Source organism: Oncorhynchus mykiss, chromosome 21, assembly GCF_013265735.2.
Source record: "Oncorhynchus mykiss isolate Arlee chromosome 21, USDA_OmykA_1.1, whole genome shotgun sequence".
In the NCBI taxonomy this organism is placed as follows: Eukaryota; Metazoa; Chordata; class Actinopteri; order Salmoniformes; family Salmonidae; genus Oncorhynchus; species Oncorhynchus mykiss.
Window position 1 is genome coordinate 42,844,212 of NC_048585.1, and position 25,210 is coordinate 42,869,421.

At 44.9% G+C, this 25,210-nt stretch overlaps 1 protein-coding gene across 2 annotated transcripts in view; it reads right to left on the reverse strand.

Annotated features, from left to right (window-relative positions):
- LOC110500478 (sushi, von Willebrand factor type A, EGF and pentraxin domain-containing protein 1) overlaps positions 1-25,210 on the reverse strand; it is a 130,114-nt gene that overhangs the window by 9,409 nt on the left and 95,495 nt on the right. Inside the window, exons 27-47 of one of the 2 annotated variants that reach the window (XM_036957867.1) lie at positions 25,020-25,195; positions 24,443-24,567; positions 23,969-24,092; positions 23,666-23,836; positions 21,286-21,459; positions 20,045-20,164; positions 19,541-19,717; positions 17,698-17,782; positions 17,206-17,397; positions 16,724-16,891; positions 16,193-16,391; positions 15,612-16,085; positions 12,536-15,303; positions 12,205-12,436; positions 11,786-11,941; positions 10,830-10,893; positions 10,486-10,659; positions 10,124-10,300; positions 9,167-9,352; positions 5,298-5,468; positions 4,550-4,645 (exon numbers count right to left, since the gene is read on the reverse strand). In XM_036957867.1, the coding sequence (XP_036813762.1) occupies positions 4,550-4,645; positions 5,298-5,468; positions 9,167-9,352; positions 10,124-10,300; positions 10,486-10,659; positions 10,830-10,893; positions 11,786-11,941; positions 12,205-12,436; positions 12,536-15,303; positions 15,612-16,085; positions 16,193-16,391; positions 16,724-16,891; positions 17,206-17,397; positions 17,698-17,782; positions 19,541-19,717; positions 20,045-20,164; positions 21,286-21,459; positions 23,666-23,836; positions 23,969-24,092; positions 24,443-24,567; positions 25,020-25,195 (6,209 nt within the window). The remainder of the gene's footprint in view (positions 1-4,549; positions 4,646-5,297; positions 5,469-9,166; positions 9,353-10,123; positions 10,301-10,485; positions 10,660-10,829; positions 10,894-11,785; positions 11,942-12,204; positions 12,437-12,535; positions 15,304-15,611; positions 16,086-16,192; positions 16,392-16,723; positions 16,892-17,205; positions 17,398-17,697; positions 17,783-19,540; positions 19,718-20,044; positions 20,165-21,285; positions 21,460-23,665; positions 23,837-23,968; positions 24,093-24,442; positions 24,568-25,019; positions 25,196-25,210) is intronic. The other variant, XM_036957868.1, reaches the window with a different exon arrangement.

Genomic DNA, 25,210 nt, shown 5'->3' on the forward strand with positions numbered 1-25,210 from the left:
GCTGAGGTTGAAGATGTGAACCATGCCACTGATCAAAACATCTCCCCGTGGACACGGGATGCTATCAAAGCTCATTCAGCAGAGGAGAAGACTTCTCGAATGCTTCAGTCTTTTAGCCGAAGAGGCTGGCCGGACACAAGAAAGAGTACGCCCATCCTGTTGAGGAACTACTGGACATACAGAGACGAACTCACAATGCAGGAAGAGGTCGTCTACAAACGCGACAGGGTGGTATTACCAGAAACTCTACTCCCAATGATTCTCTCTTGTATCCGTGCGGGACACATTCAGCGGTCAATGCCAGTGCCAGGAAAGCCAGACACTCAGTATTCTGGCCCAACATGACCCAAGAAATGAAACATTTTGTGGTTGTGTGCAGCATATGTAATGCTAATCTACCTAAGCAGAAAAAGGAAACGCTGCACCCACATGACGTACCAAACACTTCCTTGGTCTAAAGTGGGAATGGATCTATTCACAGTCAAGAACGTTCCTTTTGTGATTGTACTGGACTACTATTCATATTTTTGAGAGGTGGAGAAAGTGATTGACACAACAGCTGGTTGCATCATGAACTATTTTAAGCAGCAGTTTAGCAGATATGGCATACCTGACAGTGGTGTAGTTACGGATAATGGGCCCCAGTTTACGAGTCAAGACTTTGCTTTGTTTGCAAAAGCCTGGGAGTTCCATCATGTGACCTCCTCACCCTACCACAGTCAGAGTAATGGTAAAGCGGAGTCAGCAGTGAAAATAGACTCTCATCACAAAGGCTATGCAGGAAGGCACAGATGTGTGGCAAGCCATTTTGGCGTGGAAAAATACTCCCACAGAGGGCTTCGACAGCAGTCCTGTACAGCGCTTCATGTCTAGACCCACTCCCAAGCTCCTCGCACCAAAGGGCATTAGGGATGTTCAGGCACACAAACGTGCACGCAAGGACAACACAAAACATTTCTATGACCAGCATGCAAAAAAATCTGCCTGTAATAAAACAAGGCCAAGCTGTCAGAGTGCTCCTGTCACCTCATGCCAGGGATGCCACATGGAGTCTTGGCACATGCATTGGGCACATCAGCACAATGTCATATGAAAGTAAAGGGCTGAAAGTACGGAAGGAACCGGAAGGACATACGCCCAGTTCAGGAGACCATAGGGCACAGGAGGGCCACATGGGTAGACTGGAAATATCCTCTGGATGGTGTGGGCAGGGCACATAATGAGGAGACGGGGAAGACCCCACCAGGGCAGTTATCTCTGCCGACCGTGCCTCCACAATTTCAGGAGGCTGTGGAAGAGGAAGGAGAGGCCATGAGGCTCCCAGAGGTGCCAGGAGAGGACCCGAGGTTACCAGATGTACCCAACATCCCGGAGGTGCCCAACGTCCCAGAGGACCCGAGGATACCAGATGTACCCAACATCCCGGAGGTGCCCAACGTCCCAGAGGACCCGAGGATACCAGATGTACCCAACATCCCGGAGGTGCCCAACGTCTCAGAGGACCCGAGGATACCAGATGTACCCAACATCCTGGAGGTGCCCAATGTCCCAGAGGTGCCAGGAAAGGACCCGAGGATACCAGATGTACCCAACATCCCGGAGGTGCCCAATGTCCCAGAGGACCCGAGGACACCAGATGTACCCAACATCCCGGAGGTGCCCAACATCTCAGAGGACCTGAGGATACCAGATGTACCCAACATCCCGGAGGTGCCCAACGTCCCAGAGGTGCCCAATATTCCACCAGTGCGACACAGTAGGATAAGGGCTAACATAAGAATGCCCCTGTGGTACGGGGAATATGTCCCTTAAATATGTCCCTTAAATTACAAGTTAAAAAAGGTGTTGATAATGTAAATAGGTATTTTCACTGTCGTATTAGAATGGTATGAAGTGCTCGAGCTAATTATATATGAAAACGAAGATGTTAAGATAATGGGCATAATGCCAACCCAAAGATAGCGATAGTTTTTTAAAATATATTTTTTACCTTTCTTTAACTAGGCAAGTCAGTATTTTCAATGATGGCCTCGGAACAGTGGGTTAACTGCCCTCAGGGGTAGAACGACAGATTTGTATCTTGTCAGCTCGGGGATTTGATCTTGCAACCTTTCGGTTACAAGTCCAACGCTCTAACCACTAGGCTACCTGCCGCTAGTGGGGCACCTATCTAGGATATAGAGTACCAGTCAAAAGTTTGGGCACACCTGCTCATTTAAGGGTTTTTCTTTATTTTGAATATTTTCTACATCGTAGAATAATAGTGAAGACATCAAAACTAGGAAATAACACATATGGAATCATGTAGTAACCAAAAAAGTGTTAAAGAAATTAAAATATATTTTATATTTGAGATTCTTCAAAGTTCTTCCACCTGTTGCCTTGATGACAGCTTTGCACACACTTGGCACTTTTCATCAGAACCCAATCAAGGAGTGCTCTATATACTGTGAATAGAGTGCCATTTCGGACTCAACCCCTCTCACTCGGGGAAAACAATGCACAAAAAGGACGTGAAAAGATTTCACACAGATGGGGATTGGGAATCTCTTTTAACTATGTAAAGTTAATCTAGTCAAAGAGAGTGAATTTCCCAGAGTCAGTGAAATAGTGTAGGCCTTCTCATGGCTGCAGTGTGGATCCACTTTCTCTAACGCAGACTCTTTGGTTGTGATGAGAGTAGGGAGTAAGATCCAAATACCTCTCTCTCTCTCTCTCTCTCTCTCTCTCTCTCTCTCTCTCTCTCTCTCTCTCTCTTTAAATTTTCATCTCTTTTTCTTAATTTGCTACCTCTCTCTCGCACACTTTCTCACTCTAGTTCTTTCTCTCTCCCTCTATTATTACAATATTATGTTATTCATGTATTATTACAATATTGTATTACAGTATTATTACAATATTATATTATTATATTATTATTACAATATTATATTATTACAGTATATTACAATATTATATTATTACAGTATATTACAATATAATATTATTACAGTATATTACAATATAATATTATTACAGTATATTACAATATTATATTATTACAGTATTATATTATTACAGTATTATTACAATATTATATTATTACAGTATTATTACAATACTATATTATTACAATATTATATTATTACAGTATCATTACAATATTACAGAACAGAGAAAAAATATATAATAATTTCCTACAATTTTGGGAAAAATTATGATTATAAAACAATGATTATAAAACAATCAAAAGCAAGTGCCATTATTCCATGGGAGTCCTATGGAAGTCCTATGGGAGTCCTATGGGAGTCCTATGGAAGTCCTATGGGAGTCCTATGGGAGTCCTATGGGAGTCCTATGGAAGTCCTATGGGAGTCCTATGGGAGTCCTATGGGAGTCCTATGGAAGTTTTTTAAAATGCTCAGGAGTTGAGAATATTGTTTCATCTAGAGACCAAAAAGCTGAACAGAAAAACACATTTGCAGGAGGGTGGAATTGCATTGAATTAAAGTTATAATAATATTGATTAGAGAATAGAGTGCAGTGCATCATGATAGATTTGAGATTGCTATAGTGAGAAATCTAATAAGAGACTATCACTCTTACTTTGAGAGACTGCCAAACACATTATGTGCATTTCCTAGGCACATTTTCAATTACTGGAAATCACATGACATTATTTCTCCAAAACGACTGATGGAAGTGCATGCTGAGTCATAATGGAAGCAGAGTGCTGAGTAAGTGTTATGAATTTTATGAATAATGACTAAATAATGTACACATTTAATTAGAACTATAACTAATTGAATTCTACCCTGTTTCACTATATCTGATTAATAGTGTTAGTTCATAAGAAAGAGGTTATGTAGCATCAACAAGGAGTAATTAAACATAATAAACACAGCTCCAACTAGGTTGGAGGGGGGAAGAGAGGAAAGCATGTGTGTGCCTAACGAAAACAAAGAGGTTCCTTAACCTATGTTTGAACCAACCCGGCTATAACTCTGTGAAGATAAAATGAGACAGCGAGAGCCCCTCCAGGTTTTCCGTATCTGGGAGGGACTGGAACTGTCAGCTAAGTGGTAATAAACTGTGGTGAGACTTCGGGAGATAATCCCGATATAGTGGGTAATGTATGTGTGTTAGTCTTTTGAAGCCTTTGTCTTTGTCGGAGAGGAGGAGGGACATTTAAACGCTGACAAAATGTGAGGTATATAAACCAATGTACATGGTATTATGACCAGAGCTCTCGGAGATAAACGCTACTGATTCATTTTGAGACTGATCTTGTCAATTTTACGCAAATAAGAACCTTACAAATTCTTATAAATGGACAAAGTGTTTTGCTTTGTTACAATTGAATTGGTTAATGAACATATAGGAATTCAATTCCTCCAACAGTAAGTCTGAAAGATTCACAATACCCAGTGTGTCTATTTTTGTGTAGATACACAGTGTCTGTAATACAGCAACTCACTCTATTACAGGGAGACTGTCTGTTTTTGTTTCTAGTCTGCCCATCCATCCAAAATAAATGTGATTGATTGATAGATTGATTTATAATACTTACGTTCCTCACACAGTCTGCCCATCCACCCCTCAGGACAGGAACAGGTGTTGGGTTTCTGACACACCCCTCCGTTCAGGCACTGTAGCCAACACACCGCTGGAGAGGAAAGGACACACACGCCTTATTAAAGCCAAAATACTGACACATCCTCCAAACAGTCCCCATCTCACAAGTGTGTAGATCAGGGGTGGGCAACTCCAGTCCTCGAAGGCCTGATTGGTGTCACAGTTTTGCCCCAGCTCCAGCTAACACACCTGACTCCAATAATCACCTAATCATGAGCTCCGTTTAGAATGCAATTTGATTAAATCAGCTGTGTTTGCTAGGGATGGAGAAAAAGTGTGACACCAATCACGCCCTGGAGGACTGGAGTTGCCCACCCCCGGTATAGACCGTAGAGAAAGCATTCAGTTAAAATAGCTAATCTTGTTTAATAGAAACGAGAACATATTACTGGTAGCCATGCTGTGATGGGGCCTTGACCATGCCGACTTCATGCACTGGGATAAAGATAGCATTCATAAAGACAGCATTCCTTTATAGAAACGGTTCAATTCATAACTGATGGTGCCTTAGACACAGGCATCACTGGACAACCCTGCTATCTAGTATGTCAAAGTAAAGTGAGTGGAGTGGTGAATGTGCTCAGTACAAGTGACTGGAGAAGCGGAGGGGAGGGCACGCAAGCTGTCAGGAGTAGAGGATGCCCTCCTTTTAGGACGCAGCGGTAAGGGTGCAGTCGCTCTACCTCTGCAGGCGGGAGGGGGGGTCCAGGTCCCGTTCTCCAGACACACACTCCTGCTGTGGCCCTCCATGGCGTACCCTCCGAAACACGAGTACATCGCCACATCCCCGAACTGGAACACCGCCCCCCGCACCACCCCGTGGGCCACGTGGCGAGGGGGGCCGCAGGAGACCCCTGTGCCGAAACGGACGGACAGCCCCTCTGGTTACTTACAACTCATTTGGGCCACATGTTATGTACATGTTATCACATGCCTTTAAACTCATTTGGGCCACTCTGCTTGAAATAATGGACCAACATTGCTTTATATTTTCCCTTCGATAGAACCACCTGGCTATAAAGATCACGTTGAAGGGAGAGTATGAATGCCATGCAAAGATGTGTTTGTGACTCTACAGTCTGCGTTCCTTGTAAGAAAACCCTGAAAACAAACGAATGAGAATCGGTTAGTGTTGGAGCCGACAGGGGAGTCCTCAAAAAGCAAGAGCCAGGCAGACATGCAAATACATCGACATCCACACGCCACATCATACCAAACAGCATTGTACTGTAAACCAACAGTATCACCAACAAACGTGAAAAGTTAGAGAGAATTAAAACACAATGGAAACCATAGCAGCTAGAAGCCCTTAAGGAGTTACAAACATGCTATGAAAGCAGCTGATCTACTTAATGTCTAACCCATTCAGCCAGCCTAACACGCTGCCCCCACAGAGACAAAGGAGAGGAGGTGATGGGAAAAGTACAACAGAAAATAGTATGGCTCCATGCTCAATGCCCAGCAGGAAGGTCATGCGGACAGCATAGGACAACGAATGTGTGATCTTTTATGTCGATGAATAGTTTTTGATGGATTTCTCAAACTGCTATGTTATGAATCGATTCACTTCTGGATAGTAAAAAGAGTTTTGGAAAAAACAGTGGGCTTGATTCAGGATCATGACCCAAATTATCCCAGAGAGAGACCAGTATATCACCTAAGCCACTGCACAGATGCCTCTTTGTACAAGTACATACCGATCCCCACCCTTCATTGGAGAAACACAAGCTTGGAAGCGAACACAGCAACAGTGTCAGCGATTTCCCCCTGTGAATCATGTTTCCATCATCTTTGCTAGTTTACACTTTTCTAACCACTGTGTAGTGGGTTCAGAACGACATGGGATTCATTACGTAAGCAGCTAAAACTGCTAAAAACCTGCCTGTGTGGTTTTAACATGTTATGTTTATGGGTCAAGGCATGTACGTTTCATAACCACTCGTGTGAGAATACAATGTGCTTCTATTGACATCTGACTGTCTTATTGTCTGCTGGGAACGTGGAGTGATAATAGGAGTCGAAGAAAGAACTGGATCTCTTTTCAGGTCATTATTGTAAAAGAGAACGTGTTCTCAATGACTTACAGTTGAAGTCGGAAGTCTACATACACTTAGGTGTAAATTTCTTGTTAACAAACAATAGTTTTGGCAAGTCGGTTAGGACATCTACTTTGTGCATGACAAGTCATTTTTACAACAATTGTTTACAGACAGATTATTTCACTTATAATTCACTGTATCACAATTCCAGTGGGTCAGAAGTTTACATACAATAAGTTGACTGTGCCTTTAAACAGCTTGAAAAATTCCAGGAAATTAGGGCATGGCTTTAGAAGCTTCTGATAGGCTAATTGATATAATTTGAGTCAATTGGACGTGTACTTGTGGATGTATTTCAAGGCCTACCTTCAAACTCAGTGCCTCTTTGCTTGACATCATGAGAAAATCAAAAATAAATCAGCCAAGACCTCAGAAAAAAATTCTGGTTCATCCTTGGGAGCAATTTCCAAACGCCTGAAGGTACCATGTTCATCTGTACAAACAATAGTATACAAGTATAAACACCATGGGACCACGCATACCGGTCAGCAAGGAGGCGCGTTCTGTCTCCTAGAGATGAATGTACTTTGGTGCGAAAAGTGCAAATCATTCCCAGAACAACAGCAAAGGACCTTGTGAAGGTGCTGGAGGAAACAGATACAAAAGTATCTATATCCACAGTAAAACAAGTCCTATATCGACATAACCTGAAAGGCCTCTCAGCAAGGAAGAAGCCACTGCTCTAAAACCGACATAAAAAAGCCAGACTACGGTTTGCAACTGCACATGGAGACAAATATCGTACTTTTTGTAGAAATGTTCTCTGGTCTGATGAAACAAAAATAGAATTGTTTGGCCATCGTTATGTTTGGAGGGAAAAAGGGGAGGATTGCAAGCTGAAGAACACCAACCGTGATGCACGGGGTGGCAGCATCATGTTGTGGGGGGGCTTTGCTGCAGGAGGGACTGGTGTACTTCACAAAATAGATGGCATCATGTGGAAGGACAATTATGTGGATATATTGAAGCAACATCTCAAGACATCAGTCAGGAAGTTAAAGCTTGGTCGCAAAATGGGTCTTGTAAATGGACAATGACCCCAAGCACACTTCCAAAGTTGTGGCAAAATGGCTTAAGGACAACAAAGTCAAGGTATTGGAGTGGCCATCACAAAGCCCTGACCTCAATCCTATAGAAAATGTGTGGGCAGAACTGAAAAAGGGTGTGTGAGTAAGGAGGCCTACAAACCTGACTGAGTTACACCAGCTCTGTCAGGAGGAATGGGCCAAAATTCACCCAACTTATTGTGGGAAGCTATCCGAAACTTTTGACCTAAGATAAACAATTTAAAGGAAATGCTACCAAATTCTAATTGAGTGTATGTAAACTTCTGACCCACTGGGAATGTGATGAAAGAACTAAAAGCTAAAATAAATAATTCTCCCTAACTGACCTAAGACAGGGAATTTTTACTAGGATTAAATGTCAGGAATTGTGAAAAACTGAGTTTAAATGTATTTGGCTAAGGTGTATGTAAACTTCTGACTTCAACTGTACCTGGTTAAATAAGGAAAACAGTATATTGGAGTGGGCTCCCACCCGGTTAAAGGGAAACCACTGAAAAACAATATTTTTGTATTTTCTTCCGCATTAGTCCACTTGATACAGTCCCAAAAAGTTTAGCATGTCAGCAGTCAAGTTTTCAAGATATTGGACTTTTAAAGTATTACCGGCCACATCATCATGATGATGCAAAATGCAACAAAATCAATATGATGACTCATACTCAACAGTCTTCATCTCAGTAACTCATATCTAATCTGTCAGAGCTACCTTCTGGAACATGAATGTTCCACCTAGGCTGCGTCTGAAATTCACTTCATAGTGCACTACTGTTAAAACAAGGGCCCATAGGGCTCGGGTCAAAAGTAGTAGGGAACAGGGTGCCATTTAGGACACAGACTAGAGAACACACTTGATGGCTGTACTGTTTTTATGGCTGTTCTTCTTTTTGATAAACCAATAACCTTAAAGTGTACCAGGGGAAGGGATGGTGAGAGAATGAAAGAGAAATTAAGATTCAATCCCTCTATGTTGACCTAGAGTGGTACCTTATCTTGAAATCCTCGTCTCGTTCCAATGTCAATATCCCGGTTGGGACGTGATAATAAAAGACTAATATATGAGGGGTTGGTGTAGTCGACCTACCAGTCACATCTTACATTGCTGACCAGACACTCTCGGAGTAGTGCACTATGTTGTCATGATGTGGTAGGTTTTGGTGTTAAGGCTTTCATTCAAGCCCTGCACTAACAAAGCTGATTCGTTTAAATGGTTTACCATTATCTTTATCTAACCATGTCAATTAAGGTAATTGAGAACACATTCTCTTTTACAATAACGACCTAATCGGGTATGTTAGTACTGGGCTGGAACAAAACCATGCTCCCCAAGTGGATATCCAGGACCAGAACCCGGATTAAAGAACAGTAGTTTAAAGTGTATCTACTCACTCTCACAGACAGTGCTGACTGGGGTCCATGTCTGGTCTGTCCTACAGGTGATGGTGGCGGTGCCCTTGGCCTGGTGACCCATGGGACAGGCGGGCGGTAACGACTGGCCCACGTAGAACAGCTGTTTAGAGGTGTTCACACCCCCACCGCTCACCTTCCATCCCGGGGGAGGGGGACACGGCTTGGCTGCATGGAGAGACCCAGAGTATAGTAGTATTGGAATACACTATAGACAGGTTTGACAAGTGTCTATGTGGGTAAAATGTTTGTGAGAAGAATACCAGTTGGAGACAACTCATGCTTATGCATAGAGTATAATGGCGGATTACAGACAGGTTCGGCATAAGCCCAGGTGCTACGTAGAAATGTCATAACAAGGTGTGTAAATGTTTGTGAGACTATGCAAGCTGTGTGCTCAGTGCTCTTAATTATATTATTTTCAGGTCGTTAGCTACTGACAAAGTCAGTTTTGAAACAGCATGTGAAAGAGTGATGATGTTGCAAAGTATCCCAATCGACTGTGCCGGCCCTCCCCTCCCTCTGTGGTCTGTGTAAACTGAAGAATGTGAGGTGTAGAAACACAACCGGTATCTCTGGTTGGTTTCAAACAGTCAGCGTGTAAATTGGGAAACAATTATACAACGGGGTATGTCTAATCCTGAATGCTGATTGGTTAAAACCGCTTTCCAGCCAGTGTCTATTCCACAAGTTACCACCGGCTAAATCTATGATGTTAAAATGCCTATTTACTCTGTTCCAGATTGTAAACAAATAGAAAGAACAGACCCTGAGATAAATTAATATAATAAAAACAGCAGCATGGATTGGCTCCTTTATTTTGTCTATGAATAGGGCCAGGAGTTATCCCTGACCATGTGACCTGTCCCAGAAAAACTCCTGTAACACATTCGTGTTAGTTGTGATGTTGTAGTGATGTTGGTTTGTCTCAAGTCTTACGTTGACAGAAGGGGAAGGTGGAGCTCCATGTCCCGTCTCCCATACACACCACCAGAGTATCCCCTTTTAGGGCGTAGCCTTTATCACACTGAAACGCAACAGCACGCCCGGTGGTCAGGTTCTCTTCCTGCACCCTGCCATTCAACAGCTCCTTGGGGATGTCACAACCCTGCCCAACTGAGAGGAGAGAGAGAGAAAGAAAGGTAGAGGGAGGGAAAGAGAGAAAGGGAGAGATATTTAGAGAAAATTTATTATGATTCTTTTCCATTGTCTATTTCAAATGCTCGAGTAGATTACAAGTTGCCCGTCTTAAATGCCTCAGAGGACAATATGATAAACCTGGAATAACGCGCCATCCACACCTTTACATGTTGGTGCAGGCAGGCTCCATGTTCCATTGGCCAGACAGGTGAGGTTCTGTGGGCCAACCAGATGTAAGCCAGGGTTGCACACGTAGCTGACGTTGCCCTGGTACGCTTCGTCCGATGTCTGTACCTCTGCATTCTCCACAGAGGGGGGTGGGCCACATGATACAGCTGAGGACACAGAACATTTGGATGTGGAAAACAGTAATCATTTCTGCTAAATTGGTGCATTTAAACGTATTCAATCACGCACGTTCATACTGTATGTAAATTGACACGAAGGAACAATTCCATTCTATATCAAAACTCACATACACGTGCGTGCACACACACACACTTACTGACGCACGTAGGCTGAGCCCCACTCCATGTTCTGTCTCCTTGACAGGTCTGTACAGAGTCTCCCTGTAATAGAGTGAGTAGCTGTATTACAGACACTGTGTATCTACACAAAAATAGACACACTGGGAATTGTGAATCTATCTGCTAACACAGACTCACAAAGCTCTCTCTGCTTCCATTATGACTCAGCATTCACTTTCATTAATAGTTTTGGGGAAATGATGTCATGTGATTTCCAGTAATAGGTCATGTTTCATGGTTCCACCTGTCACCAGAGGACGGCAGAGACGTCCCAGGGACATTAACGACACTCAGGCGTGTCCTATTTACTCATTATGATTTCGCTGTTAAAAGAGGTGTGTTTGCTGTTGTCCTTTGCTGAAGCTTTGAATTGTGTGCCATGTGCGCTTGTCGCCTGAGTGAGTTTTCAAGACATAGTGTCTGTTGTTTTCCCAGTGTTACTGCGATTCCTCCGTTATCGTTTCTCAGTAAAGTATTATGTTTATCCTTAACCACTGATTCCTCGTCTGGTCTCTTCTCTGCACCTGGGTCCAACCTCACCACGTCACAAAATGTGCCTTGGTAATGCACATAATGTGTTTGGCAGTCTCTCAGGTTTCACCCAAAGTAAGAGTGATAGTGACATTTATTTGATTTTTCACTATAGCAATCTCAAATCTACCATGATGCATTGCACTCTATTCTCTCTCAAAATATAATCATAATTTATATTATTATAACTTTGATTCAATGTAATTCCACCCTCAACGCCAGAGGATTTAAAAACTCCAATAGGCCTATTTCCTGTCGCATCATGGCTCGTATTTTAATCATACAATCATTTTATCCCAAATTGAAGCAAAATATTCTCTGTTTTGTAATAATACTCTATAATATTGTAATAATAGTGCAATAATATAATATCGTGATGGTATAATATTGTGTCAGACATTACCTTCATCTCAAACCCAGGCAGGCAGGTGTACAAGACAATGTCTCCGTAGCTGTAACTGTCCCCCTCAGTGATGCCATGTGGAAGAAGAGGAGGTTTTTCACAAACTACCAGACCACAGGAGACAGAGGACAGGCCTGGAGACCAGCTACCACCTAGCTACAGTACAACATAAAGAAAGAGTCATGAAATTAATTCATATTCAGTAAACTTTTAGCTAAATCACATGAAATGAAGGATGTGAATAACCCAGTAGTCAAAATAAAAGGTGATAAAATCGACCAGAGGTCAAGTTCTGACTAGGTTCTGTCTGTTATTTTTCAGTGTTCTGATGATGGCCTTTTGGACCAAAACATCAATGCAATTGATGAAAAAAAAAAAATGTCACCACAATTTTTTTGTTGACACAGTAGCAGTCTCACTTGGCACTCTGCCAGGTCTGGTCCCTGCAGGATGAACCCCGTTGGGCAGGAGAGGGTGACTACCCCCCCAACCGGGGTGAGGTCCTCCCCCGTGACCATGACGTGGGTGGGGAGGTTGGCAGGGAGCGGGCACGGAACGGGGCGGCATCTGATGCTTTGTTTAGACCAGGTGCCCTCAGACTGACAGCTCAGAGAGTCAGACTGGCTGGACAGCTCATACCCCTCATCACACCTAGAGAGAAGGGGGTGAGAGGGATATTAAATCTACTTGAATAGTGGTACTTATCTAACACAAAGATTGGACAAATAAGATACAGAAGTTCACATTCACCTGTATTGTATCTGGCTCCCAAAAGTAAATGTCTCTCCCACCACCTGAGCATGGGACACAGGAGTTGGAGCTCCACAAGAGACGGGCTCACAGCTGATCCTCACCTCCCCCCACCTGCCTTCCCTACCACAGGTAACATGGGGGTAGGACCCCTTCATCTGGTAACCTGGTCTGCACCTGTAGGTGACAGTGTCAGCTGCAGTGGCGCCGCCGCCCTGCTGGACAGCGTGCGGTATTGTAGGCGGAGCGGCCACGCATCTCCCCCGGCCACACACGGGAACACCTGGGCTCCACAACCCGCCCTTCTCACATGTTGCCGTTGATGGCCCCAGAATCTTGTAGCCCTCATCACAGTGGAAGGAGATCCGGTCACCGCAGGCGTGGTCGCGCCCCAGCACCACCCCGTATTTTAACATTGGAGGGGTGCAGAGGCAGGGGAGGCACTCTGGTACCGTCCCAACCCAGTGGCCCTGGGCAGAACAGCGGAGGACGGGGTCTCCGACAACCTCGTACCCTTCGAAACACACGTACTCTACGACATCATCGTAGTTAAAGCTGGAGCCGTTGAGGAACCCGTGACTGATGTCCTGCGGCGGGTCACAGGCAATGATGTCACAGCGAGGGGCAGGGCCTTCCCCCCAGAGTCCATCCCCGCGACACAACCGTGTGGGGTTGCCGCCGCTGAGGCTGTACCCCTCCTCGCACTTGTACCACACCTCATGACCGTAGCCAAAGTCCGAGCCCAAGACTTGACCATTTTGGATGGATGTTGGTCTGCCACAGTTTGCTGGGCGGCATTCAGGTGACCCTTGACTCCATGTACCATCGGCCTGACACACACTAACAGAGGGGCCTTGTAGGAGCAATCCAGCCCTACAGCTCAGCTCAACCTGTTTGCTAAACGTATATTCCTTCCCCTTCACAGTGACATCACTAGGGACGACTGGAGAGCCACATAAGATAGGCTCACACCACGGCTTCTCACCATCCCACCTAGCGTCTGCCTGACAGGTCCTGGTGTCGCCGCCCTTCAGGTTGAACCCGGAATTACACTCGTAGTGCAACACTCCCAGAAACAGGAAGGAATCCACGTGGGTCGAGCCGTTATCAATGTTGCCCGGGTCATCGCAGCTTATAGGTCGGCAGACAGGCGGTACATCGCTCCACCGTCGGCCCGCCACACACTGTCTGACTGACTCTCCCTGTAACTCGTATCCCTGCTCACAGCTGTACTTCACCAGGCTGCCCAGGGTTGTGTCTGTGATGTTCACAGAACCGTGGTCCGGGCTTGACGGCTCCTCACACTCTGCAGGGACACACATCGGAGCCGTCCCATTCCATCCACCATCCTCCAGGCACACCAAGGCCGTAGGGGCTGTAAGTTCGTAGCCCTTGTGGCAGCGGTACACTATCACAGTCCCATGCAGGAAGCGCATATCCATGAGAGAAAATGCCACTGTAGCGCCACCTATAGGCTTGGAGGTTATAGCTGCGTCCCTGCCGGCTAGCTCTGCGTTCGGATCCAAGAGTCTCAAATAGTCGCCGAAGTCGATATGAGGGGGCAGGCCGCAGTCAGAGGGAACACAGACTGGGACAGGACTAGACCAACCAAACTCTTCGCAGGTTAGGTGGTTCTGGCCAACCAATTGGAAGCCGGGGAAACAACTGTAGAAGATGGTGACGCCGAATTTGTGGTCGAGTCCCTCCACGAAGCCGTTGTCTATGGGGTTGGGCGGGGCGCAGTAGATCTGGACACACACGGGTGTTTCTTGATCCCACTGCCCGTTTGCCAGACACTTCAATGTCTCGGGGCCTTGGAGACGGTAACCACGGCGACAGGAGTAGGTGACAGCGTGGCTGAACTGCAGTTTGGTATACGCCACCTTCCCGTTGGGTATCTCTTTGGGGACGGAGCACTCGATTGGTCGACAAGAAGGCACGCCTCCAATCCATAACCCACTTTCACCACAGAGTACTGTAGCGTTGCCTACTAAAGTATAACCAGGTTTACAGCTGTAGAGGGCCGTGCTGAGATACATCAGTCCCTGAACGTCCACTATACCGTTAGCTATCTCTACAGGTTGGGGGCACTCTACTGGTATACACTCTGGGACAGGGCTGCTCCAGTGTCCATCCGCCTGGCAGGTCACAGACCCCTCCTTCCTCAGAGTAAACCCGTCCATGCAGGAGTAGCTCACCACCGAGCTGAAATAGGACGGGGCCGATAGCGGTGCTGACGATGGGTCGCCAAAGGCCACCTCGGGCGGCGGGCCGCAGAACACCTGCTTGCAGACGGGGAAGGTGTCATTCCACTCCTGGGCGGGGGTGCAGTGGAGGGTCCGGGCACCGTGGAGAACATACCCGTCCTCGCAGGACAGTTCCACAGTTCCGGAGTCAGAGTCTAGACTACGTAGAACCAGGTGGTTCTCCTCTAAGGGCGGCTCTGGACACTGGACCGGGGAGCAGTGCGGACGCCTCGTTTTGTCCCACTTGCCGTACTTCAGACACGTCCACACGGCGTCGCCAGCGATCTCATAGCCCTCGTCGCAGACGTATTCGACCTTGCGGCCCACCTCAAAGACAGAGCCTCGGTATTGGCCATGCAGGATGCTGGGCGGGGTGTCGCAGGTCAGGAGGTGGCAGACTGGCGAGTCGCCGTTAGACCACTGGCGGTTGGCCTGGCATAGTCGCACCGGACGGCCCGTCAGCCGGTAGCCGGCGTTGCATGCGTATGTCACCTTGCTGTTGAAGAAGAAACGGCCTTTGTTCTGTAGGGTGAAACACAAAAGAAGATGTTTTATTGTACAGCGAGGACACTGTGTTTTGACTGAGATTACGCAAGATCCCTTGCCAGAAGAAATGAGAAGGATATTTCTCTATGATCGAATTAGATGACCAAGAACAGGAACGAGTGGAAACAAAGTGGAACCTCTGAAATTGAACTTTTAGTTGTTTTTACTCAATTAATGGACTTACAAAATGTATAATGTTTTTATTTGTAATGATTACAGTTAATGTTTCTCCACACCTTTCTAGATTCAGCCTTGACATGAATTTGAGAGGAGGAACAACGTACCTGGATGAATCCATTTTTGAGGGGTGGGGGGAAGGGGCAAGAGACAGGCTGACAGACAGGTAGGACCCCTCCCCACTCTCCATTGGCCTTACATGTCCTCCTCTTCTCCCCTCGGATCAGGAAACCCTTATCACAACTGTACGCCACCATTGCTCCAAAACTATAGTTGGTTCCACTCACATACCCCCTCTCGATGCCAGATGGTTTGGAGCACCGCACCGGCACGCAACCCACATCGTACGGCGAGGGCATCCATTTCCCTCCAATCATGCATTTCAGCGTGGCGGTTGTGTTGAGGACGAAACCCTCTTCACATTTGTAGCTGACCTCTGAGTTGCTGGCATACTTGGGTTTATTGGCGGAGTCCAAGATGGCGTGGGGCAGGTCAGTCGGGCGCTGGCAGAAATTGGCAATGCAGTGAGGGTCCTCCTGGCCTTCGGGGGGTGCCCACACTCCCTGGGCGTTGCAGACCACCTTGAAATCAAGTCAAATCAAACTTTATTTAACTGCATAAAAAAAAAATTAACAACAAAATGAACGAGATCCAAACAAATGAAAGGGCAATAAAAGAGATGAATAACCTTAGAATTGTTGCCAGCGGTGTAGCCGTCTGTGCAGAAGTAGTTGGCCGTGTCCCCAAAGAGCTGGTGGCCGGCATGGGCAATGGCGTGGTCTATGGAAGGGGGAGGGCCACAGGATCGGGGGACACACTGAGCGGAGGTAGGACTCCATTGGCCAGTTGACAGGCACTCTCTGGTCTCTGGTCCAATCAGAGTGTATCTGTGGAGACAGAGACAATCAAATGTGGATCAGGACAGGAAGTAATAAATCCAACAAAAAATGAAAAGTAAAGATACAAAATGGTATAGCACTACTACCTGTACAACTACATACTGTAACAACTACTTGAACTGTAACTTGCCCTTAGCTCGAATTGCTGGAGAGATTACTTGAACTGTGACTTTAATGGTGATGATGCTAACACTGAGGTAGTCGTGTTCAGCCAGGTCTTACAACACTTGAGAAGTGTTGCCTGGAATATACAAGGCCTCAATTAAGTCAACATACTAACTTGTATCCTAATGGAATATGGTTGACTGTACATTATTTACCCTTCTTTGCAGACGTAATGCACCTTGTTGCCCAGGGCGTGGTCATCCCCGATGGTCGCGGCGTCTCGGAGGGCAGGAGGGTCTCCACAGTGGATGCTGGCACACAAAGGAGCAGGGCTGCTCCACTCTCCTGACGCCTCACACACCACCTCCTCAGAGCCCTGCAGTCTTAACACATGCACACATTTTACACACAATATATTTATACTCATACACACACTTTCAAACTCACTACATTGAGGGAGGAACTTCAATCTATAGAATGTCTTATTCTTTTCAATGGATAAGGATCTCATCTTTTTATGACACCTTCATGAACCTTTATAAGACCCATAATACTAGGATCAGTTTCACCTTTTATATTATGATGAATAAGATTATGTGGGCAGTTGGAGACCTGATCCTAGATCAGCACTCCCACTCGGAGACGCGATGTGGATATAAGACCAGAAATGATAACCCAGGACAGACGTCATCCTTACCTGTATCCCTCTGCACAGGTGTAGAGCACTGTGGACAGGTAAGTTGTCCCTTTGAGGGTGACATCTGAATTGTCTACGCGTGGAGGGTCCCCACAGGTGACTCGTTGACAGGCAGGGGGCGCTCTGCTCCACTTCAGACTGCCCTGACACCGCATATCATAGGGATCACCTGGGACGAACCCCGTAACACAGCTGAAGTGGACCAGAGGGAAATAAATACATTCATAATGGGAGAATACGGGAGACATGGCAATGTCAATAGAGGTTTATTTCAGCAACTATCTATCAGCCTAATGCTCATGGAAATGTGTTTGGTTGTTGATATCTTTACAGTAAGTAACACATACAGTATCTTAATGGGAGAGAGAGAATAAAGAACAGAATATATTACTGCAGCATTATCTCAACGCAACAGCACATCCGTATTGTTGTTTCAGCTAAACGGTCGCCTTTGTCAGTATGACACTTGTTATAAATGGCTGACGGTGGTACCTGAAAGTCACCTTGCTTCCAAACGTGAAGTTGGTCCCCATCATCACAGCGTTCTCTGGGACAGAGGGCCGTCCACAGGAGAGGGCTGGGGAACAAGACAAGACCGCGGGGGTTGATCAGTTCTAGGAATGGTCAATTTACAAAAATAAACTGCTTTTATGAAAGTTCTTCGGTAAATAATGTTTCATCATGTTATGTTGTTCTATAGTATAATGTCCTATTAGGTTATGAAACTTTGAACCAAGTCTTCAGTTCACCTGCCAGTATCCTCATATTTCAATGGGGTCTAAGAAACGTATATACAGTATGTCATATTTCCCACCTGTTGGAATCAGAGGACACACAGGTACAGTATAACATCCTGGTACTGAAACCCTGGTTCTCTGTAGAATATCCATGGTACCTCGTGCCTATGTGGTGTGACCAGGCAGGCCAGACCAGTCTTGTGCTATACCGATCTGATTCCCCTGGCTTTCATAAGACTATGTGACCCAGAGACAGTGTGAGTTAGGGTTAGGCCCAGAAACAGTGTGGGTTAGGGTTAGATCCAGTGGCCCGGTTCAGAGGCAGATCTGAGATTAACAAAGGATCGATGGGCATAATCAGGATAATTGTGTTATTTATAATGTTGTTGACTAAGTACCTCATTGAATGCAGTGGCTGTACCCTCTGGATATGAGGGTAGTGTTAGATTACGCAAATGGAAATGGACTGTCATGAAACTGGGTATTTCTGTATACATTATCATACTGTACATAATGTTGTATTGAGACAAGGTAGGGTTGGTACAGAAGATAACCCTACCAAGTCCATATTATGGCAAGAACAGCTCAAAGAGAAAAGCAAAGAGAAGCAACAGTCCATCATTACATCAGTTAGTCCAGAAAATGTCATAACTTTGACCCAGAGTTACCTCTGCTGCAGAGGATAAGTTCATTAGAGTTACCAGCCTCAGAAATTGCAGCCCAAATAAATGCTTCATAGAGTAACAGACACATCTCAGCATCAACTGTTCAGAGGAGACTGCATGAATCATGCCTTCATGGTCGAATTGCTGCAAAGAAACCACTACTAAAGGACACCAATAAGATGAAGAGACTTGCTTGGGCCAAGAAACACGCGCAATGGACATTAGACCCTTGAAATCTGTCCTTTGGTCTGATGAGTCCAAATTTTAGATTTTTGGTTTCAACCAAAAAGAGATGCAGAGTAGGTGAATCGGTGATCACTACATGTGTGGTTCCCACGTGAAGCCTAGAGGAGGAGCTGTGATGGTGTGGGTGTGCTTTGCTGGTAACACTGTCTGTGATTTATTTAGAATTCAAGGCACACTTAACCAGTATGGCTACCACAACATTCTTCAGCGATACGCCAACACATTTTGTTTGCGCTTAGTGGGACTATCCTTTGTTTTTCAACAGGACAATGACCCAGCACACCTCCAGACTGTGTAAGGGCTATTTGACCAATAAGTAGAGTGATGGAGGGCTGCATCAGATGACCTGGCCTCCACAATCACCCGACCTCAACCCTATTTAGATTGTTTTTGAAGGAAAAACAGCCAATAAGTGCTCATATGTGGGAACATATGTGGGAAAACATTCCAGGTGAAGCTGGTTGAGAGAATGCCAAGATAATTTAAAATATAACATATATTTTGATTTGTTTAACACTTTTTTGGTTACTACATGATTCCATATGTGGTATTTCATAGTTTTGATGTCTTCACTATTATTGTACAATGTAGAAAATAGTAAAAAATACTGAAAAATACAGAAAAACCCTTGAATGAGTAGGTGTGTCCAAACTGTTGACTGGTACTGTATGTTGATGTTTTCTGTACCTCTACAATATGGGAAAACACCATTCCAGCTTCCTGTCTCCAGGCATTGGACATGCGATGAGCCAATCAGTTCGTAACCCTCCTTGCAGCTGAACACAACCTCACTTCCCATCAAGAAGTTACTGCCGTCCCGGTAACCGAACTCTGGTGCCCCCGGGTTCTCACACTTTACTGGCTCTAGATTGATAACATAAATACAGAGAAAAAAAACTACAAAGGTTTGGTACTGTAGCTACATACTGCACCTTGAAGCGCCAAAAGATATTCATGAATTCAAACATTTTGGTAAACTCTAGTTGTTTGATGATAAGGCATGAGAGGCATTGCTATACATTGATAAGGGGTTTTGTAGCTTGTGGTATAACTAAGAAGTGTCATTGCTGAGGCCCTGAGATTTTCCTGACCACAGGACCTGACTGGGGGAAACCTTGGGCTCAGGTGGTATGGTCCGGGCCTGCAGTATGCTACAGTACGTGTGTGTGTGTGTGTTTGTGTGTGTGTTACCTGTGCAGTTCTTCCCGTCTCCGGTGTAGGGGTGGATACAGGTGCAGGTATAAGAGCCGTCTGTGTTCTGACAGCTGGCGTGTTCATCGCAGTCTGAGCCCAAAGCACACTCATCCACATCTGTATGTACACATAGCATCATTACACACTGCAGTGGTTGAAAACATGTATTTATTGACATACACTAAATACGGTAGTTATACAAAACATTAGGAACATCTTTCCATGACATATACTACCATTACAAAGTTTGGGGTCACTTAGAAATGTCCTTGTTTTTGAAAGAAAAGCAGATCAAATTGATCAGAAATACAGTGTAGACATTGTTAATGACTATTGTAGCTGGGAATGGCAGATTTATAAAAATACATTTTAATATCTACAAGTACATTAGAGCGCCTAGTTGGAGAAACAGACGCCTCACAAGTCCTCAACTGGCAGCTTCATTAAATAGTACCCGCAAAATACCAGTCTCAAAGTCAAAAGTGAAAAGGCTCCATGATCAATTGGCCTTTTAAAATGATACACTTGGATTAGCTAACACAACATGCCATTGGAACACAGGAGTGATGGTTGCTGATAATGGGCCTCTACGCCTATGTAGACATTCCATTAAAATCTGCTGTTTCCAGCTACAATAGTCATTTACAACATTAATAATGACTACACTGTATTTCTGATCAATTTGATGTTATTTTAGTGGACAAAACATTTGCTTTTCTTTCAAAAACAAGGACATTTTTAAGGGAACCCAAACTTTTGAATGGTAGTGTACACTGACCAGGTGAATCCAGGTGAAAGCTATGAACCCTTATAGAGGTCACTTGTTATATCCACTTCAATCAGTGTAGATGAAGGTGTCGAACACAGGTTAAATAATCATTTTTAAGCTTGAGACAACTGAGACATGGAGGGTGAATGGGCAAGACAAAAGATTTCAGTGCCTATGAACGGGGTATGGTAGTAGGTGCCACGTGCAACGGTTTGAGTTCGTCAAGAACTGTAACGTTGCTGGGTTTTTCACACTCAACAGTTTCCGTGTGTATCAAGAATGGTCCACCACCCAAAAAGACAGCCAGTCAACTTGACACAACCGTGGGAAGCGTTGGAGTCAACATGGGTCAGCATCCCTGTGGAACTCTTTCGACACCTTGTGGAGTCCATGCTCCGACAAATTGAGGCTAACGAATTGAGACAGTTCATAATGTATATTCATCCAGTGTCTGAGTTTCATGTCTTACCCAGGCAGGCTGGTGGGTTTCCTCCCCACTTCCCACTGTTGGCACAGAGAACCTTGGCATCCCCCAGCAGGTAGAAGCCAGGGTTACACTGGTACACCACAGTGCTGCCTGCGTGGTAGTCGGAACCCTGGAATAGACCATGCTCCAGGGGCCGAGGGGGACCACACGTCACTCCTATGCAGGTAAACAGGTAAATATACACAGGTTAGGTTTTGTGAATGTGTTCAATGGCTATGTATCTACTATGGTTACGATAACGAAGATGGTAGGTATTAACCCATTCGTCACTCCTATAGATAGACAGTACACAGGTCATGATTTTATGATTTTTATTAGGATCCCCATTAGCCGACGCCAATGGCGACAGCTAGTCTTCCTGGGGTCCGACACATAACGAGAAAGACATTACAGACAAATAAAAATTACAGACTACAGTTTACATACATTTAAAACATGAACATAGACATTACAGACACAGATATATCAAATAAAAACAACTACAACTAAAGACACACAAATGAACACAAATAAAAACATAAACAATAGAACTAAAGAATAAAAATGTGTGTGTGTGTGTGTGTGTGTGTGTGTGTGTGTGTGCATCTATCAGTTACACATACATGTCAGAGGCATTGCGCCGTGAGGTGTTGCTTTATTTTGTATTTTTTTAAACAAGATTTGCTGTTCACTGGCGCTATATGAAATGGAAGGGAGTTCAATGCAATCATGGCTCTAAATAATACTGTAAGCTTTCTTGAATTTGTTCTGGACCTGGGGACTGTGAAGAGACCCCTGGTGGCATGTCTGGTGGGGTAAGTATGTCTGTCAGAGCGATATGTAAGTTGATTATACAGACAATTTGGACATTTTAAACACGTTAATATTTCCCACCAACAACAAAAAAACAATTTATGCAGTCAATCTCTCTTCTACTTTGAGCTAAGAGAGACCGACATGCACACGGTTGACATTAGCCATCTGTGTACATTGAAGGGAAAGATGTGCTGTTCTGGGCCAGCTGCAGATTTTCTAGATCTTTCTTTGAAACACTTTACTATATCACCGGGCAGTAGTCAAGAATAGATCAAAACTAGAGCCTGCAGGACTTGTTTGGTCGATTATGGTGTAAAGAAAGCTGAGCATCTCTTTATCACAAACAGACCTCTCCACATCTTTACAATAATTGAATCAATATGCTTTGGCCATGATCATTTACTGTCTAAGGTGACACCAAGAATATTAATTTCCTCTACTTGCTCAACAGACACACCATTCTTTTACCAGACTCAGCTGAAGTCTCGAACGTAGGGATTGATTAGTGCCAAATACAATGCTCTTAGTTTTAGAGATGTTCAGGACTAGTTTATTACTAGCCACCCATTCCAAAACGGACTGCAACTCTTTGTTTAGGGTCTATGGATAGATACAGTATCTCTCAGCCCATGACATGGTAGAAGATGTAAAGCCACAACATATACATTTCTTCCACTAACAGATGTCAATAACATCAAAGGCTGCACTACAGTCTAACAATACAGCTCCCACAATCTTCTTACCATCAATTTCTTTTAGCCAATCATCAGTTATTTGTGTCAGCACAGTGCATGTTGAGTGCCCTTCTCTATCAGAATGCTGAAAGTCTGGTGTGGCATTGTTCAAAGAAAAAAAAAGCATTGTATCTGGTCAAACACCATTTTTTCCCCCCAACAGTTTGCTAAGAGCCGGCAGCAAGCTGATTGGTCGGCTGTTAGAACCAGTAAAGGGTGCTTTACCATTCTTGGGTAGAGGCATGACTTTAGCTTCCCTCCAGGTCTGAGGACAAACAATTTTGCCGAGGCTCAGATGAAAGATATGACAAACAGGAGTGGCAATATATAGTCTGCTACCATCCTCAGTAGCTTCCTATCTCATGTGTCAACACCAGGTGGTTTCTCATTATCGATGGACAATAATCATTTGTCAGCCTCTTTGACACTAACTTTATAGAATTCAAAATGACAATGTTTTTCTTTCATTATTGGGCATTTTATACATTAATATGATAACTCACTGTTTGTTGTTTGGCATTTCATGTCTGAGTTTGCCCATGTTACCATTGAAATATGAATTTAAATAATTGGCAGATAGGCTCAATGGTTTTGGTGTGTGAATGCTTTCTGATGGTTATCCTCTACTACTGAGGTCATGCTTATGTATTTAGCTGACTCAAATGCAAACTCTGCTTTCTAATGCTTCTGTCTGTGTGTGTGTATGCGCGTGTGTGCTTGCCTGCGTGAGTGCATGTACGCACGCATGCGCGCGTGTGTGTCGAGGTGCATGGATGCATGTATGTGTGAATATAGTGTTAGGGTCTGTGTATGTCTAACTAATGGTCCCTCACGTTCACAGCGGGGCAGGGCGTGACTCCACTCTCCCTTGTTCTGACACTGAAGCAGCGGCTCCCCCACCAGGTAGAAGCCGGGATCACAGAACAGCTGCGTCTGAGAGCCGGGGCTGACAGCTGGACTGGACGCACGCAGGTGAGGCACAGCATTCTCTAGCAGGGGGCAGTCTGACACACAAACAAACGCAATTGAGGAGGAGAACGGAGAGGGTTAACGTTTCCACTAGACACGTGTTTATCCCCCTAATGGTTAAGGTTAGGACTTTGCCAGAGTAAGCTGATCCTAGATCTGTCCCTCACCAGCACAGAATATGCAGTCGGGGTTGGTCTTGACTCTCCCCACCACTCCATTGAGGAAGTCCGGCCACGCCAGGACGTTGCCTCTGATGTTGTTCCCCGGGCAGGTGTTGGCTAGTATTTTGATCTATGGACCCAGAGAAATATGGGGGTCACTTTATGCGACAGAGGTTTGTTTTATATGTTACACAGACATTTCAAACATTTGCCACCCAGAGATGCTAGTTTATGTACTGTAGTTAGTTAAGTAGCCTGGACAACAGTCTTCTTCTGCTTGAGACTACTATTTTGTGTGTCAAACACGGTTAGCGTGGCAATGAAAAACAAGTTGTTCTAAAGCAGAAACAGACTTAGTAACTAAGCTGGTCGTTATGTTTAGATAGTGATATACTAGCTACAGTTCTAATATGTGAGTCTGTAGTTCAGGTTGTCGAGCAGTAGCTAGGACAGTTGGATTTGTGCGTCAGTGGGATTTACTTGCTGTGGGTCGAGAACCCGGTCCCAGATGTGGAGCTGGCTGAGGGACCCGACGAAGGACTCCACGGGGTTGAAGCCCTCACCCCTTTGGTCCTGGTCCTGGCCCAGAACCAACGCCCCTCCACCTGGAGGGTAGAGGTCAAGGGTCAAAGGTTAACCACCTCTCTTGGTTTCTTCGGGTTCTGTGAAATGTGCCTTGGAAACCTAACCTCACTGCTATAATTTCATTAAGACCTGCAAAATAGCATCATTCTACTTTTTGATATGCTAAACTGTGCCCCACTTAGAAACTGTAAGCAGGCTACCAGGACACAAGGACACAATAAGCAGATACAAGATCAGGCTAAGGCACTACTGAAAATAGCACTACACCTGGGATGGTTAGCTGTGGTGCTATGATGATATATAGATTGACAATATATATAGATTGACAATACTTTATTTTGAGCAGGCTGACAGTAGCGCTACACTTGGGATGTAGGAAACTACATTATATGCATGGAACTATGAATACGGTGCATCATGACACTACGACACTAAGACCATAGCTATGAGCAGGCTGAGGATAGCACTACACCTGGGATGGTGGTGCCCACTGACAGGCCTTTCCCTCCGTCCGAGGGGTTGCCATTGATGTAGACCCTCCAGTCCCCGTCCCAGCTACGCCATGACACGCCGATGTGGTGCCACTGACCCGTGTTGACCGCCGGGCAGTCTGTGATACGCTCCTTACCGTTGACGTACAGGACCCACCTGGGGAACAGGGAG